Source organism: Xenopus laevis, chromosome 8S, assembly GCF_017654675.1.
Source record: "Xenopus laevis strain J_2021 chromosome 8S, Xenopus_laevis_v10.1, whole genome shotgun sequence".
NCBI classification, from domain to species: Eukaryota; Metazoa; Chordata; class Amphibia; order Anura; family Pipidae; genus Xenopus; species Xenopus laevis.
The window spans coordinates 32,375,566-32,392,994 of NC_054386.1; the positions used below are offsets into that span (position 1 = coordinate 32,375,566).

General features: G+C 45.1%; 2 protein-coding genes across 2 annotated transcripts; one reads left to right on the forward strand and one right to left on the reverse strand.

Moving 5' to 3' along the window:
* Positions 1–112: 112 nt before the first annotated feature.
* On the reverse strand, positions 113–6,561 carry LOC108699936 (proline rich transmembrane protein 1B). The gene is made up of 4 exons (XM_018232654.2): positions 5,883–6,561; positions 4,242–4,612; positions 725–859; positions 113–529 (listed from the first exon to the last, which is right to left on the reverse strand). The coding sequence occupies exons 1-4, from the start codon at positions 5,890–5,892 to the stop codon at positions 383–385; spliced, it is 663 nt and encodes a 220-aa protein (XP_018088143.1). The 5' UTR covers positions 5,893–6,561; the 3' UTR covers positions 113–382.
* A 2,884-nt stretch (positions 6,562–9,445) lies between these two features.
* uck1.S (uridine-cytidine kinase 1 S homeolog) lies at positions 9,446–15,285 on the forward strand. The gene is given in 7 exon segments (NM_001090043.1): positions 9,446–9,579; positions 11,171–11,330; positions 11,680–11,776; positions 11,911–12,053; positions 12,508–12,602; positions 13,000–13,048; positions 13,899–15,285. Coding segments are annotated over 7 exon segments (816 nt in total). The 5' UTR covers positions 9,446–9,489; the 3' UTR covers positions 14,081–15,285.
* Positions 15,286–17,429: the final 2,144 nt, after the last annotated feature.

Consider the following 17,429-nt stretch of genomic DNA (forward strand, 5'->3'; position numbering starts at 1 on the left):
TCCTACTCGATCGTCATGATATCGGCCGGGTAAGACTGTTGGAGGACCACATACACTGCTAAATAAGCTGCTTACTTAAGCTGGCGATACATAGAGAGATCAACTCATTTGATGAGGTCACACCAATTGAATGTATTTCTCCCCGATATGCCCACCATATCGACCACAACATGTTCCTGCTCTGCAAAGGGGCCGCAGGCATTTTGGGTTTAAGAAAAACAGAACAGTTGCCCTTTATTTGTGCTAAATGCTCTCTGTACATATAAATATACACATTTGTTAGGGGATATGTTAGTGCAAACTCCAGGATCTGTTTTCCCTGTGGATCAGGTCTTGCAGTAGTTACGCTCTGTATCAGTCAGGTCCCGGCCTTTATAGTCCTTCACAAGAAAATGGCCACAACTACGTATATAATCCAACTGATGGACACAAAGACCCCGAACAGCAGGCTGAAGAGGACAAGGGATCGGGCTTTGCGGGAGGCCACCTGTGCCTGGAGTATGTCACCCCTGCCGAGAGCCATCCGTGTCTGCAATACATACAGCGAGGAGAGGTAAGTGACAGTCAATTCGTACAGGTCTTTGACACTTGGAACAGGGGCTCAGCCTGTATAAAGGTGAAGAATCAGACCCTGGGACTGGTTGGGAATGGAGAACCTGATGTCTTTACTCCTAAAGGTTTTAAAGGCATTAAACAGGTTTATCTGTGGGGCCCTGGAACTTACCTCATGGGAATAGACTACAGCAATTATCCCTGTCAGGAAGCAGCAGAAAATCATGACGAGTATAGACTCCACCATGTAATCTTTGGTCCTCTCTTCAGGTCGAGGCAGCGGTGCCATGCCTAAGGAGCCATCACTCTGCATGGAAACAAAACCAAGGGGATAATGCAAACATGCCATTCCTGATTCCTAAAAGGGAACTAAACGCCAATGAATTTCCCGTTAAACCACTGACACCTTGTCAGTCTATCCTCTTGTGTGGCCTTAAAACCAGAAAGGTGCATGGGCAGCACCTAAATACGAGCTTTGTTTGATAGAAATGTCAATATGGCCAAATTTGAACATGGAAAGAGCAGAACACTATAGACCTGTGCCAGTGTAAATATGGTTCTTGGCACATCATTTAGATACATGGCTGGAATAACTCGTCTTTGCACTTTAAGATCCAGTTAATAAATCTACCACAGCTACAATATGAACATTTCCAGAGGCACAAACAAGGACTAAGAATCCAACAAGACTTTGAAAAAGAAGAACCTTCTTTCTGCCAAAACTAACAAACTGAAAATGTCCTTTCCTTAGGGATTACATTGTGTCCTACACAAGACCTACCTGTGTCGTATATACGATATTTAGAGATTAACGGTCATTATACTGGGTTTAAAGTACCCCCTACAGTAGATTATAAGGATATTAAAAGCTACTGGGGAGTAATGTACCCATATAAAGCACTGGTTCCCAAACTGCGGGTCCTAGCCTAAAGTCTTCGCAAAGTGCCCATTGGATGCTATTGGAGAATGTGCTGCTTCTCCTGGCACCTTGATGAACAGTATTTAATCACTTTTAGAAGCCACAGAGTCCCTCTCACAGATTTCTGATCAGCAGAACATATATGTTGCATGCGTGAGGACCCCGAAGATGGCGTAAGATTGATTATTGATCTACTGTGCCCAGATGCCTGAATCTGTTGACCTAAGTCGCCTCCACGCAACATCACTTCCATAGCCAAAAACATGATGCAATTAGTAGACTCCAGTGATGGGAATCCAAATCAATAAGATGTTTGGAGAATGTCCGTTATGAGGCTATAGCCTATGCTGGGTGCATCCTGCCTATTTCTTCCAGTGAGATGATAATTTATAAAGGGTCAGTGAAATGACCTCCCTGGAGAGCTTTCCTCAAGAGAGTGTAAAAAGCATATGAGGCACTTTATTTCCAGCTTTTTGTAAAGTGCTTTTTATTATGAGGGTTGTAAGCTAAGGGACAAAGCTTAGTAGCAGGCGTAACCAGCAACTACTGTATCTGCTTGGTTTTGAAGGCCAAATTGCCCCTTGTTTTAAGGGTGCAGGCATGCACAATGCATCTACATTGACATCACATAGATGGATCAGGTGACATTAATATCACTGATCCTGAATTTAGAAGACCCACGTTCTTCTGGTTGTAGAGCAGCACTCCCTAAACATATCTAGGCGAGAGTTTAAAAGTTGGGTACATTTGGACTAGCTGAACACCCTAACTTTTCTATAACCTAGGCCAATGCAGGAGTTTTTAAAAAGGACTTTGTGTCTAGTCACAGTATGGACTTCCTCTGTCCTCTCACTTTGTGTGCTCCTTAGAGTTTAACCACCATTGGAAACCCAGTTGGGATGCTAGAACCCTGTACCAGTAGAACATCAGCGCACCCTTATGCCCCCAGTGGACACCTCCTGTCCACTCACTTGGGGTTCTCCTTAGAGCATGGTGTGTTGGGAGCATAGACACATTTAGAAACCCAGTCAGAAATCCTGTACAAGTAGAAGATCAGCTCACCACCCTATGCCCCTATAGCCTCTTCTGTACCTTGTTTATTGCTTCGGATTGATGGTGTTTTTTGCAATAATCCCTTCTAAGAAGAACAGAAATAAAGGAGAAACAGAAGGGAACAAGTCAATAGAAAGGAAGCAGGTGAAGGTAAAGAGGTTATAGTTGCTGGATTGTTTTTAAGTTTTTTAAACCAACCCAGGCTTCACACTTATGGAAAAGAACCGGATCTGTCCCTGGGTATAAATTACACACACTCTCATCTGTCTCTGCAAGAAGTTGCACAGCCTTTGGCTAGCAGGGCTATTTGTCCAAAACAATAACTTATAACAACTGCTGATACATTCCCGCTTCCTGAATGACCTTGCTGCCTTTAAATTTCCAGTCATTACAGGGAATTCTGCCGGCAGCCCCCAATACCCATAGCAGTTTCCTCTTCACAAAGCCAGCACCAGCAGAAAATGCTTCTGGCATAAATTATTCACCATATGCTCCCAGAACAAGGAGCCTCAGCACATGACTTCCAAATATCTTATTTCTTATGCACCAGGGAGAGGAAATTAGGAATGTAACAGTTACTTTTATGTGGTCACAGAACCTCCTTTTAATAACCTTATCATTTACAGTAGGGGGTACATTATCCCTTATAATACATGAGTGATGCTCAGAGTTCCCTGTATAACTCAGCCTGCAACCTTGTGTCTTTATATGGTCACAGAACCCCTCAGTGACTTCTAATATCCTTATCATTTACAGTAGGGGGTACAATTATCCAAGCACAGACAATACATTGGAGCTTGACGGTTATTTCCAGGCTACATAATCAAATGCTCTTTGGCCCCAGGAAATTGTTGGTGAGGTTGCATTTTTATGGTTATTATTCTGAGAACTGTCCAAGGGAAATATTTCTGTAAGAGGCCAGTGGATATTTTGGGGGTTGGAATGGCTGCAGTATATTGGTAACGGTAAATGGCAAATAATGAGCTAGTGTAATGGCCTGACATCTCCATATTGCTCTATGTGTACATTTCCTTCTGTCCTAAAGCAGCTCAGTGCCATTTATCCGCTTTCCCATCTTGTTCTGCAGGATACCAGTCATTTATATGGAAGGTGCGACTTCCCTGGGGGAAGTCATTGATATTTTGGAATCTGCCATGGATTCGCAAAGGTGCAAATAAACCCCTGCCCCTTTTATGACTTAATTGCTTAATAGATCGATCGTATCCTCATTTCCCTTGTCTGACTTGCTGTTGCCTTCCAACCTGCTAGTTACAGCCAGTGTCTGAACGTCTAATACTCCTTGTACTCAACCCCCCCTGTATGAATGAAAACTGCTAATCATCGCTGGCTGTTTCCAAAGTTGCTAAATATCTCTCTTCAGGTTGACCTGAAATATGGAAGGAATGGCACAGGCTCTGCTATAAAGTCATTGGTGTGAAAGGGAGTGAATGGGAAATGTGATGCCATTGTCTGATCGCCAGGCTTCAGTTCTCTGCTTAGATGTGATCCTTTATTCTGTGCTTGCCCCTTACTGCTTCTACTAAAGCCCTGATCCACACTGAATCTGCTGTATGTGTTACACAGGGATGGTGTATGCTGCCACTTGTAAAGCAGCGCCATACAAAGCTAAATTAGACTCTGGAGCTAACCCAGGGGGGGCCCGGAGCCTGCCTAGAGTAGAGCATGAGCTCAGAGAAGATAAGGAGATTAGACTTACTATGATGAAGGGGAATGATCCTGGGGGCAGGTGTTGAGAACTGTACATGCTCTGCCCTGTGGGCCCCGGCTGGTATAATACCGGCACGTGGCCAGGGAAATTGCTCTGGTACCCGGGGTAGAGCAGGTGTGCAATCTTTGGATCCGGTGGGGAATAGGGCGGAGGATCCTCAACGAAGCCATTGTTTTCTATTCCCTTGGGATCCTCTGTAATGTCCTTGGGTCGACTGGATCCGGGAGGCTGGAGCATTCCTGGGCACGGAGTGTTGGTCCTCTGGTTCAGCCCAGTTGATGTAGAAGATGCTTCTCCTGACCTGTTCCTTTGCTCATGGCTGCTGCCCCCCTCAATTCGGAAAACCTCTAACTCCACTCCTGCCAATTAGCATATTATAATAATATCATACAGTGTGTAATAATACATACCTGTGCACCTTTCCTGGGTCTCCCATTCTTTCTCCCTTGTTTTACATCACTTGCCCACTTTCCCTGATCCTACTGTGCACCCCCATTCGTATTCCCATGTTTTACATCACTTGTACACTTTCCCTGGTCCTCCTGTGCACCCACATTCTTTCTGTCCTATTTCACCTCCCAACTCACACTCCATTCTGTCGCACCATTCTGTGCCCACCTACTCTCTGCAGCTCTTCTCTTCTCACACCCATTTTCCTTTCCTGTGCTCCTGCAACTCTCCCCACATCTGTAGTTTGGTGTGCCCCCACTTACATGCTCACTACTCCAGTTTATTTAATCCCATTTGCTTTTCTGTGATCCCCACTATGCTCCCATTCTCTCCCATTGTTCCCTTCTATGCCCATTAGCAGTATAAACCCCTCCAGTCCAACCTACCTGAGCCCATCAATGCTGAGCCCTGTCCGCCCAACCCCTTACCATCAGAAGAGAGTTTATGTCTCAGTACAAATAAGCAGAGAATTCTAATCCTTTCCATGTGTTTATGGCAAAATAAATGCTCTGTATTTGTAGTTTAATTTCCCCTTGAACACAACAAACTGTGATATATATATATATATATGAGCTTAGCAATGGCAAAGCAAACAAAAGCACAGTGTTTTTAAATGGCAAACTAAAATGCCTATCAAGTATGCAGCTCATGAAACAGCTGCCTTCTGCTGCACTGCCAGAACCACCAGTGCAGAGATCAGAGGAGGACAGATGGACAGTGACAGACAATAGCTCATTCTACATAACCACAACCCCAGTGAGCATGTGTAATGAGTATATATTGGAATTTGTTAGAATTTGATTTTCATAACACAAAAATTATTTTAGTGGACATACACTTTAAGAGGTTCAGCAGCAGCAGCACTGGTTCAGTTAGCTCAGATGCCTCTGGCTGTAGTAACCGATAGGGGAGTTGTATCCTTGTAGTGAAGTTACTGAGAACTGCCAGCCGGGTGACTTTGCCAGTAACGCATTCTGCCACCCAAGCCATGCCCGCCTGCTTGTAGCTGCCATATGGGACAACACAGTATGAGGGTATAGCTTATTGTATGAGCATTCATTCCTTCTCTGTATAGTTGTATGGTGGGAGCTGTCATATTGTTTTCTTTGTACAGTACAGAATGAGAGGTTCTATTGTGCCACATAAGGTTCTATTCTGATTGACAGACCCATCACTTACCTGTAGCCATAGATCCCGGGACACAAGCTTGTAAGAACTGTTCCTGAGCTGCGGGATGGTGAGTGCCTCTTCTCTGTATCTCTGTTTCTCATCAGTTCCCTCTGTAGTTTTATTCCCGTCTCTTCTACCCTAGAGAGATCCTCTTCCTGCTTCTCATTTTCTTGATCTGCTGCACTTTCCTTTGGTGAGGAATCTCTCCCAACTTCTTCCTCTGTCTGATCTCTGTGTCCCTCTCTGTACTCTCTCCCTGCCTCTGTCTCTCCGCCCCTCTCAGGTCTCACTTTCCTGGCTCCCAGCTCCCTTATTAATAATTGACAAGACTGTTTGTGGAAGGCTCTTCAAATAGGAGCACAGCTCAGGGTGCAAGTTTCCCAGGGAAGGCTGGCAGTACCATCTCCCTTGCTCCTCTCCGTACCATGGAGGTACAAAGGGTGTGTTCAGATCAGAAAGGAGCATGGTACGGTATATCTCCCCCTTCCCTCCAAATTTCTCTGTAGGTTCACAAATACATAGGTGCAGGTTAGGGAGAACCACAGACAAACTAAGCACTAAGCTCCTGCCAATTTTTTCACCATCCAAAGTTATTGCCACAGAAGCAAATGACCCAAACCCATTGCCTTCACTATTCATTAGTCATAAGTGATGGACTGAATTATTCCTTCTCTATATATTTGTTTATATTTAATTTATACATATGGGAGGGAGGTGCCATATTGTTTCACTTAGACAGTACAGTATGAGGGTATAGCTTATTATGTGCCCAGAACATTCCTTCTCTGTATATTTGTATTTATACATATGGGAGGAGAGAAGTGCCATATTGATTCACTTAGACGGTACAGTATGAGGGTATAGCTTATTATGTGCGCAGAACATTCCTTCTCTGTATATTTGTATTTATACATATGGGAGGAGGGAGGTGCCATATTGTTTCCCCTGGACAGCACAGTTGGTATAGCTCAATATGTGCCCAGAATGGGTTGGGGGTGTAGTCCGAGTAAAGAGAGCATTATGATATAATTAGTGTTGCCACCTGGCCGGTATTTTACCGGCCTAGCCAGTAAAACACCAGCCAAGGCTGGGGCCGGTATTACAAATTTATAGGCAATGTAGCTGCCGGTAAATTTGTAATACATCAAACAAATGCCCGTGGCCTGTACCCAGCCTAGTAAAAACGAACCTTTTTGCTGCTGGCTTGAGTCCAAACACACGCTGTGGCCCCGCCCCATTTGATGTCACTACGGGCCCAGCCAATCACGTGCCATGGATCCACCCCCTTAATTGTCACGACCCGCCCATTTGCAGCCAGGGCCCGTCCTTTTATTCCCGCCCCCTCCACCAGCCGGTAGAGATTTTTTTAAAAGGTGGCAACCCTAGATATAATAGATGGTATCTATACATATAGTATTATGCTCTGCAGCGCACAGTTTTTTGTCTTGTGTAAATGTGAGGCAGGACACACACAAGGTCACACTAATTGTCACCCAGGTTGGTTACAACCCCCCACTGGGTTATCTGTCAGGAAACAGTTTAAAGAATGAACCGCTTTGTTAACCCTCTGGCTCCAGGACAAAAAACACCCTGATACTCTGTGACTGGGTATGTGGATCAGAAATAATACTGTGCAAAGTGGAGAGGATTTGGGATACTAGAAATCTTTATAATGGACCCATTACACCTGCGGCCCTATTATTGTATGTCGCTGCCCTATTGTCCTTCAGGATAAGGAATGGCCGCACTAATATAATGATCCGAATCCATTTTATGGAATGGTTTTACTGCCATATCTGGGGTTAATGTAGTGCTTTCAATCCATTTTCTGCAACAACAATTATTGGTGCCACACTTTGTGTTTTTATGGGTCAAAATGTTCACACTTGGGCACCATATTTTTTGCAGAGATGTTCCTAAAGTCAACCAAAAACTGACCTTCTGCACACAACAGCTCTATATACGCAGTTGTTCTCTTGCTATGAGGAAAGCATGTTGTAATGTATCGGCATTATATCCAAAAGCAATGCACTTCCCAGTGATAACAACTCTCTCTTTATAACCACTTTAACTATAACTGTTCAGCCAAACCACATTCTCAGTCTGCACAGGTTGGTTGCACCTTTATTTTATTGCTTGAGGACAAAAGCTGGCTGCCTGTATAGTGAGAAATGATTCCTCAATGGAGTCAATATTACAGACTTACTGACTATGAGGGACTGACTGAAAGCCTTCTAAAAACAACATTTATAACTCAACCACAGGGATAGATTTGCCAGGGCAGGACTGCTGCTTCCAATGGGGATCAGATAGGATCTGTGCAGCCACTGGGACAGAATGTTCTCTTATACAGATAGCTAGAATCTCAGCTGCCATAAAGCAGGACAGGACTGCTGCTTTCAATGGGGATCAGATAAGATCTTTGCAGCCACTGGGACAGAATGCTCTGTTATACAGATAACTAGAATCTCAGCTGCCATAAAGCAGGGCAGGACTGCTGCTTCCAATGGGGATCAGATAGTACCGGTACCAGGGGGCCAGCTCTGTTATACAGATGAGGGAGATGTTAGTACAGACACATTGCAGTGGATAGAGGAGATAAGAGGACACAAGGCAGAGATGTTACAGGCGGTACAAGCAGGGCCGACAGGGGGGACAAGTGTCCCGGGCCTGAAGGGGGGCCCGGCAGTGCTGCATTTTTGAAAGAGCCGGGCCCCCATTACAAGCGCCCGAGCCGTGCGGCCATTTCTAAGGATGCCGAAGCGGCGAAAAGACACGAAGTAACGAAAACAGCCGAAATTGAAGTCCAGAAGCGGCGAAAAGACCCGAAGTCAGGAAAGGAGCCTAAATTAAAGTCCTGAAGCAGCGAAAAGGCCGGAAGTCACGAAAGGAGGCGATGTTGAAGTACTGATGCCTTGAGTTCAATTCTACTGAACACCAGTTTGTGTTTTTTTTAATCCCCTGGCCACCAATGTATTATTTTAATATTCTATAGGCCCCTGCAACCAATGCTTTTTTTTTAAAAAAAAAATTTGGGGGGCCCCAATTTTTTGTTTACTTGTAAGGGAGGCCCTGACCATCAATAGCTTTTTATAACTTGGGGGGGGGGGGTATTACTTTTTTAGGGGCTGATGTCTGTGTGGTCTTTTAACTGTGATGTGGGGTGGACGGAATATGGGGTGGGGCTTGGGCGTGAGGGTGGGCGGGGCCCCAAAAATTATATTTTTTGTAGGGGCCGTGATTTCTAATGGCGGCCCTGGGTACAAGTGTCAGGTCCGCGGGGGAAAGGCGAAATGTCTGGACGCCCAAACAGTGGAATAACAGTGTCCCTAGTGTCCGGCTGTCACGTGGTTACAACTTCTTCCTTCGCATGGAAGTGACCTCAGTCGCCACTTGTCACCAGCCTGTCAGTTCCCTGTGGGTCACATGGCCTTGCAATGTACGCACGCGTGGCCTCAGATCTAGGCGCACTACAGATCCCGACAGCCCTCGCGCTTAGAGTGTGATCGCTTTAAAGCAAGGAGGCGCCGCACGGTGTTGCTGGGTGATGTAGTTTTTCTCTTCCCCCCGTACTTTGTTTTCTTGTAGGCTGCGGTGACCGCAGGGTGGTCGTGCCATGGCTTCCGCGGGGAGCCTGGATGTACCAGAGCGGGGACACCAGCGGCCTTTCCTTATCGGAGTGAGCGGCGGCACTGCCAGCGGCAAGGTGAGGAGCGCAGGCCCGTTATGTACAGGTGCATGTTGGTGGCGGTGCCCCCGTGTTAATGTCTCCGCTATTGGGCGCTGCTGCCGTCAAGTGTAACGCTGCCTTAATGGGCAACACTGGCACTGGGTCTCTACACAGCTGCTACCGTAATGCCTGCACTATTGCGCACTACTGGGACTTCTGGGAACTGTGTTACCGTAGTGATTATAATGTTGGGCACTACTGCCACCTTAATGGTTCTACTACTGGGCACTGTTACCATAATGATTCTAATATATGCCACTGCTCGACCTTAATGGTTCTATTACTGGGCACTGTGTTACTATAATGAGTATAATGCTATTATAATAATACCGGGTACTACCTTATTGGCTCTACTATTGGGCATGGGCACTGGTGTCACCACCATAATGTCTCTACTATTGCTGTTACCATAATGACTGTATTATTAGGCACTGGTATTAACATAATTACTTTTTTATTGAGCACTGGCGATCCCATATTTATTGTACTAATGGGCACTATTGCGCTGGTGCTACGTGTAACATATATATATATATATATAATACACAAAAGCCGTGAATATCTTGTAAATTATATCCTTATAAACGGTGAGTAGTGATGTCATCAGTTATAAACGGTGAGTAGTGATGTAATTTCTGTCACATGACTCACTAAAAATTGTGTATTATAATTAATAAAGTACCCCCAGTTGTAAAATATGAGGATATTATAAGTTACCTCGGAGTTACATGACCTGTATAAAAACACTCGGCCTTCGGCCTCGTGTTTTTATATGGTCATGAAACTCCTCGGTAACTTATAATATCCTTATATTTTACAAGAGGGGGTACTTTATTCACTATATATTGGTGCCACAATTTATAATGCAGGACTGTGGTACACAGCTTCTCTAACTGCCTCCAGTTTTCTATGTTTGTATTCATGGGCAGTGGCATCACAATGCCAGCATGTTACCAGGGCTTTAAACTAATTCATCAAGGGATTACAGAACAAAAGTATGGTTGGGTGGCCCTGTTTAAAGAGCTTACATTCGAATTGTGCTGCAATGTATATTGGCTCTCCTACTGTCATGGCCTCTGTGCTGCTAGTTACAAATCATATATATGTGTAGATATGGGCATTGGTGCATAGTGCTTTCATTCTAATGTGTGTGCTGGAGCCTGTAGTGCTCTTAATCTGTTAGACTTCGCTCCATTGCAAATATTGATTGTCCTTCTTGAGTTAATCTGTGACTGCTGACAGCCAGGTCCCTTACACAGTCTCTCTCTCTCTGGTTAGATGAATGGGACGATCCATAGTGATTGGGCTGGTGGTGCTAGGTGCCATAATGATCCTGATGAAGGGTGGGTGTTCCCCCCCCGAAACGTTGATGTTTGGTGGCTGAATAAAAGGGGATAATCCCCGACTGCACTAATCGGTGTGTGTGCGGATCCGTTTCTTTTACACATTAGGTGCCATAACGGGTCATGGCCATAGTAGCGGGACAGATGGATGCAGCTCGGGGTGTCCCTGAGTATAAAGGGGTTTCCATACAACACTGTGACCCTGTTTGTTTTGTCCGTCCCAGTCTACAGTATGTGAGAAGATCATGGAGCTGCTGGGGCAGAATGAGGTGGATCACCGGCAGAGGAAAGTGGTCATCCTGAGCCAGGACCGGTTTTACAAGGTGCTCACCCCCGAGCAGAAAACCAGAGCTCTGAAAGGCCAGTATAACTTCGACCACCCTGGTGAGTGTCACAGCACCTCATGTTTCCCACCCAATACCCCCCACTAAATGCCCGTAGTAAAAGCGCTACTTCTGCTAGTAGTCACAATCCAGTGTATCTGATTAAAGGAAAGGTAAAGATCAGAAGTCTTCGACAGGGCACAGAGGGTACAGCAGATCTATGTTACTTGTCATAGAACCCACTGTTCACATTCAGGGTCTTGTCCAGCAGCTTCTTTTCTATTGCCGTCCCTGGGGCAAAATCCTTAGGTTAAATGTTGGAAAAAGCCGATCCTCGTGCACCAACGCATTTCGCTAGGGATACTCTTGCTCTGTTGGCAGTCAGGTGACCTGCTCCCCTCTGTTCTCAGATGCCTTTGATAATGAGCTGATGCACAGGACTCTGACCCAGATCTTGGAGGGGCAGATAGTGGATGTGCCTATGTACGACTTCATCACTCATTCAAGGTTAGTGAGACACAGCCCCCCCCCCCCCATAATGGCCATGTGTGTGACTAAGGGCCCCTCATCACTAAATGCTCAGGCAGCACAGCAGGTCCTGGTATATCTTGTGTCTCACACAAAGTGTTGGTAAACTGTAGGCTTCCGGAGACCACAACTGTGTATCCTGCAGACGTGTTGCTGTTTGAGGGGATCCTGGCATTTTATAACCAGGAGATAAGAGACATGTTCCAGCTGAAGCTCTTCGTGGATACGGACTCCGATGTCAGGCTCTCCCGGCGAGGTGAGTGAATCCCCTGTCTAAGGCAGTATGGCATTTTCCATCTAGGGATTCATCCAGTAGTGATGTGCGGTCTGGCCCAAAACCCACGAGTTGGGCAGGTTCCTGTACAAAATCTTTGGGTTATGGGCAGGTTCGGGTTGAGTTCTTCTCCTACTCTCCCCACCTGTGACCTAGCACTGCCGGTTTCCAATGCCTACATTTATAGCCCAGCCCCTTTTGTGATGTCACTGCAGGGCGGCGTGGGTCTATATATAGAGGGGGAACGGTGGGCCGGGTTGGTAGGGTGCGGGTTAGTGTTGGGTGCCGCACACCATTATCGTCCACTTCCTGCTGAAAAGGGTTTAACCAGGATTGGATGTATCCCTTTCTCCCACCCATATACATATTAGTACAGAGCCCGGCAACCTACTCGTGTTAGGCAGATTTCCATATCTTTCCTGCTCTTCTCTTGCAGTTCTGCGTGACATGAAGCGCGGCCGAGACCTGGAACAGATCCTCACTCAATACACCACCTTTGTGAAACCTGCATTTGAGGAGTTCTCCCTGCCGGTAAAACAATGTCCCTGTATTCCCCCCACGGTTACACCGGGCACTGCCCTCATTCACACAGCCAACGGTCTGGGTAGTACAAGATTCTAAATTTCAAAGTAATGGGGCCAGGGGCCACTATCATGGGGGGAGTGGTAGGACTGCGGCCAAACAGACTGGGCTAAAGGGATTTGACCAGGCTGGTGTATGCCCCCCCCCCCTATTACTTCCAGCAACACTGCATGGGGCTGTTTTAGGGAAGCAAGCGCCATGTTTTTTTTTTTAGTTGTTTAGCTCTTGATAGGCCATAGCAGAATAGGGCGGTGGGACGGTAGTGGGCAGTGGGACAGTAGAGGGCGCTGTATAGAAGTTGAATCCTATTTCACCGTTGACCTTTCTGTCTTCGTTCCTTTTGCAGACCAAGAAATACGCTGACGTCATTATTCCGCGGGGGGTGGATAATATGGGTGAGTACATCCCCAGCCCTTCACAAACGCTGTGGCCAGGCCCGGACTGGCAATCTGTGGGTTCTGGCAAATGCCAGAGGGGCTGCTATAAGGTCCCATAGAAAGTCACTATTTAGTGGGCTGGTGGGGGCTGTTTGGGCCTCTGTGTACCTGAAATGGCAGGGCCTATTTTAATTCTCAGTCCGGACCTGGCTGTGGCTTTACTTAATGGTTGCACTTTCTTGCTGTCCATTATCCAAACCACAGAGAAGCCATTAGCTTTTTAAACTCTTATTTCTTTGCTCTGTATAACAATGGATAGACTATAAACCCCCACCCATTTCATCTTAAGAGAAAAGGGAGCTTGCTGGGGGGGGGGGGGTGCCAAGGGTGTGTGCCAAACTTTCTGCATAGATTCTACTGCCTCCTCTATCCCTTTAAGACCTGGTTTCTTAATGTCGAGTCCACAGATGTTACTGAACTACAACTCCCAGCATGCATAACCTTGTATTACATGTGCGGCAATACCGGGAGCTGTAGCCCCAAGGTTAAGAAAAAGGCCAACAGCAGTTACCTTCATTGTGATGAATAAAGCGCAAGAGTGCAAGACAAGGGAACATCTCTAGTGCCCCTCGTGGTGCTTCCCAGAATTATCGCTGGCTGTGGTGCACCAGTACACTCTTCCCCACGTTGCATAAATGAGCCATTCAAGGGAACATTAGCCCATTGGCCTAGGAAGGCCATGACTCCCTCACCCCCAGTGTTGTTTACTAAGATTATTATACAGTTACATTTGCTCCTGTCCATTGGGTTGGGGCTCAAAGCTCAAATCCTACCACAGACTAACACTGAGCTTGCCGTCTCCCCCTAGTGGCAATTAACCTGATCGTGCAGCACATCCAGGACATCCTGAACGGCGACATCTGCAAGTGGCAGCGAGGGGTACTGAATGGCCGCAGTCAGAAGAGGACGTTCCCAGGGCAAGGAGAATCTGGAGGGCTCATCCTACCAGGGAAACGTACCCACCTTGAGTCCAGCAGTCGGCCCCACTGAAAGAACAAGCGGAGACACTCCCAGTAGTGCTTCCTTTGCACGGTTTGGCTAAGACTCTATTGCCCCCCCCCCCACCTGCATGTGCAGGCTAAGCTCCATTCCATTATCATATAGAAACACCAAGCCTGGTGCAATATATCTCCTCTTGTGTCAGAGAGGCAACACAGCATTTCCTGTTTGAATTTTTAAAGGGGAAGTTCGGCTTCAAATGTTTTTTTCTTTTACAATTGCTTTCTATTTTGTTTGTTACTGTGTATTTAAAAGTTAGGTGTTAAAGCTCGACGGGTAAGTGGATACATTTCCCAGCAGAGTCTGTGAAATCCCAGCAACTAATGTTGCTGCTGATTAATGTATCATACGGCAAAGCTGCCCGTATACGGATAAAAGCTGCTGACTCTGACTCTCCAGGCCATGCCCAGCAGCTTATTAGGTTATTTGTGTGAAGTTGAACTGCCCCTTTGAACTATATAACCCACCTTGCCACCAAAGAATGTATGGAGGGAAAGCAGACAGCTGCATAGCAATAGGACCGCGTATAGAAATAGTGGCATGGCTCAGCTTTCCTTTATCTTATATGAAAGTCCAGTTGTACATAGCAGCGCCTCTAATCTCCTGTCAGCTCCCTGTTAATAAAAGCACACACTGTTGTAAATAACAGCAGCTACACGGCCACTCACTAACATTGCTACATGGCACTCGCCTCCAAGCATTGCTGCACTTTCCGGGGGCAGATTATTGGGTTGGGGCTAAGGAAACGACCACCCCCCTGGGGTAAGATTCAGCCTTTTCCTAAAGCTCCGACCCTGTTGCTGCCCACTGAATTTATCCTGCTGAGTAAATAGTTTAGGCTTCTAACAGTTTCCTGCTGCACCTTAGCCAGAGATGGATGTATAAATATATAGAGAGAGAGCCCGGGCTGTGTATTTTATAAAGCGGCTTATTTTTATAGAGTGGTTTTTGTGTAATCGCTGCACTTTAATTACTTTATGAAGCTAAAAAAAAATCCCATGTTTTGGCTTAAGCCCCTCCCCTTCCCACAAGACATTCATCCAAGTCATTGTTTCATTTAAGCAGACAAGGAAGTGTTCTTTGCTCTCGTTAGTTGCTCCTTCCTTCTGTCATGATTTTTATGATGTAGTTTTTATTTCTAAATTACACTGTTTACACTGCAAATAATTCACTCTACAATATAAAATTTCATTCCTGAACCAGCAACTGTATATTTTTTTTAATTTATAATATTGGTGTGTACGCGCCATCTCAGGTCATTTTGCCTGGTCATGTGCTTTCAGAAAGAGCCAGCACTTTAGGATGGAACTGCTTTCTGGCAGGCTGTTGTTTCTCCTACTCAATGTAACTGAATGTGTTGCAGTGGGACCTGGATTTTACTATTGAGTGCTGTTCTTAGATCTGTGTTAGGGAGCTGCTATCTGGTTACCTTCCCATTATTCTGTTGTTAGGCTGCTGGGGTGATATCACTCCAACTTGCAGTACAGCAGTAAAGATTGACTGAAGTTTATCAGAGCACCAGTCACATGACTGGGGCAGCTGGGAAACTCATAATATGTCTAGCCCCATGTCAGATTTCAAAATTAAATATAAAAAAATCTGTTTGTTCTTTTGAGTGCAGAATTTTACTGGAGAAGCACTATTAACTAACGGATGTGTTTTGAAAAAAAAAAACAAAAAAAAAACTTTACCATGACAATTTTTCAAGGCTAGTGCCACACAGGTGTTGCAGGCCCATTTTAGCCCTTACACAGGCAGTAGCCTCCTCTCCTTTTCCCATCCAGAACCGTTGTGTTGTGTTTAGCCCCCCATGTGTTACTAGAGGATTCTGTCATTTGCCCTTAGAATACAGGTGGCAGGCGATTGGGCATTTCGCAAACCCACTTGATGTCTCCTCCCAGAGCCGGCCAGTGTAAGAGTGTCTTCTGGGAAAGTAGATGTGTTGTACCTGTATCGCAAAAAGGGTTGGGGGGGGGGTGAACCCCTGTACGGACACCATTGTAAGTTCTGTTTCTTAACCTTGGCTTTCTAGATGTTGCTGAACTACAACTTCCACCATGCTTACACCCCTAATTACAAAATGAAAAAACGTTATAGCCACTATAGTTTGAGTGTGGGGAATTGACTTGTATCAGATCAGCACATTGAGTGAAACTGGCCAATGCCCCAATGGCTTCTCAGCGGACACTGAATTACAAGTCATTAATGCTGATGATGGTGCCGACTGATTACATATGAGCAGGTAAAGATGAGTCAACTGCATGGCTGCTTCTTGCTTGTGTTATCCAGAGATGTTCTGTCCCATCACACAAGGTGATCAGTAGCCATTACTTGAAGACACTTATAAATGGAGTTCTATGGGGCAAGTGGCCTATTGAGTCCTTGTAGTAGACAGTCACAAGCAAATGAGACATGAACCCTTCCCTATGACGCTCTCGTGTAGCAGCAAATGGCAAAAGCAGATATTTGGAGCAACTTGCTTAGTGCATTTAATGTTAAAAACAGTGCTTCAGATGGTTTCATGTGCCTGAGATACCACAGAACTACAACTCCCAGCATTCCTGTATAAGTGAAGCTGCTGGAAAAATGCTGGCAGTTGTAGTTGGTTTAGGGCACTGCCTGCAACATATACCCATCCTATTTAATTGCTGTCAATTGGCAGAGCACTCGGCTAATTTGTATTGAAGATTTACACTACCCACATTACTGAGTGGTGCAGGATATATACAAAATTGAAATATAAACGACAGTATCTCTCAATCTGCACATGGTAATTTAACGCCAAATGAATTAATTTGTTAGAACCCAGTTCTTTATATAAACACTTGTTTAACCATGAAATGGTACATATTTACTATATTCAATTAAATGGGCAACACATTACCTCTACCAATTTATCAAATAGCAATAAGTTATACAGTGCATGCATTTGTTGAGAATCACATCCCAGTTCATCCACTTGTAGTTAAAAATTGATAATCAATTCATATAGAAATCCCAGTTCATCAGTTTATAATTAAAAGTTCATAATCAATTCATATAGAAACAAGTTAGCATTGAAAAAGCCTAAGGTTCATTGGTCATTCAACAATTAATTATATCCATTGTAAATAGTTCCATGATGATTCCTTATTTAATCCAGATTAATTCAGTTAAGATTATGAGAGATACTGTTGTTTATATTTAAATATACTCATCCTATGTCTGTCCTTGTATGTGTCTGCTCACAGATAAGTTATGATTTGTCTCTAGTGCTGTAGGCTTGCAGTAGCCCTTAGAATCTATACATCAGTAATTCATAATCCGATTGGTTGTATTTGGCTTTTGTACACACAGAGTT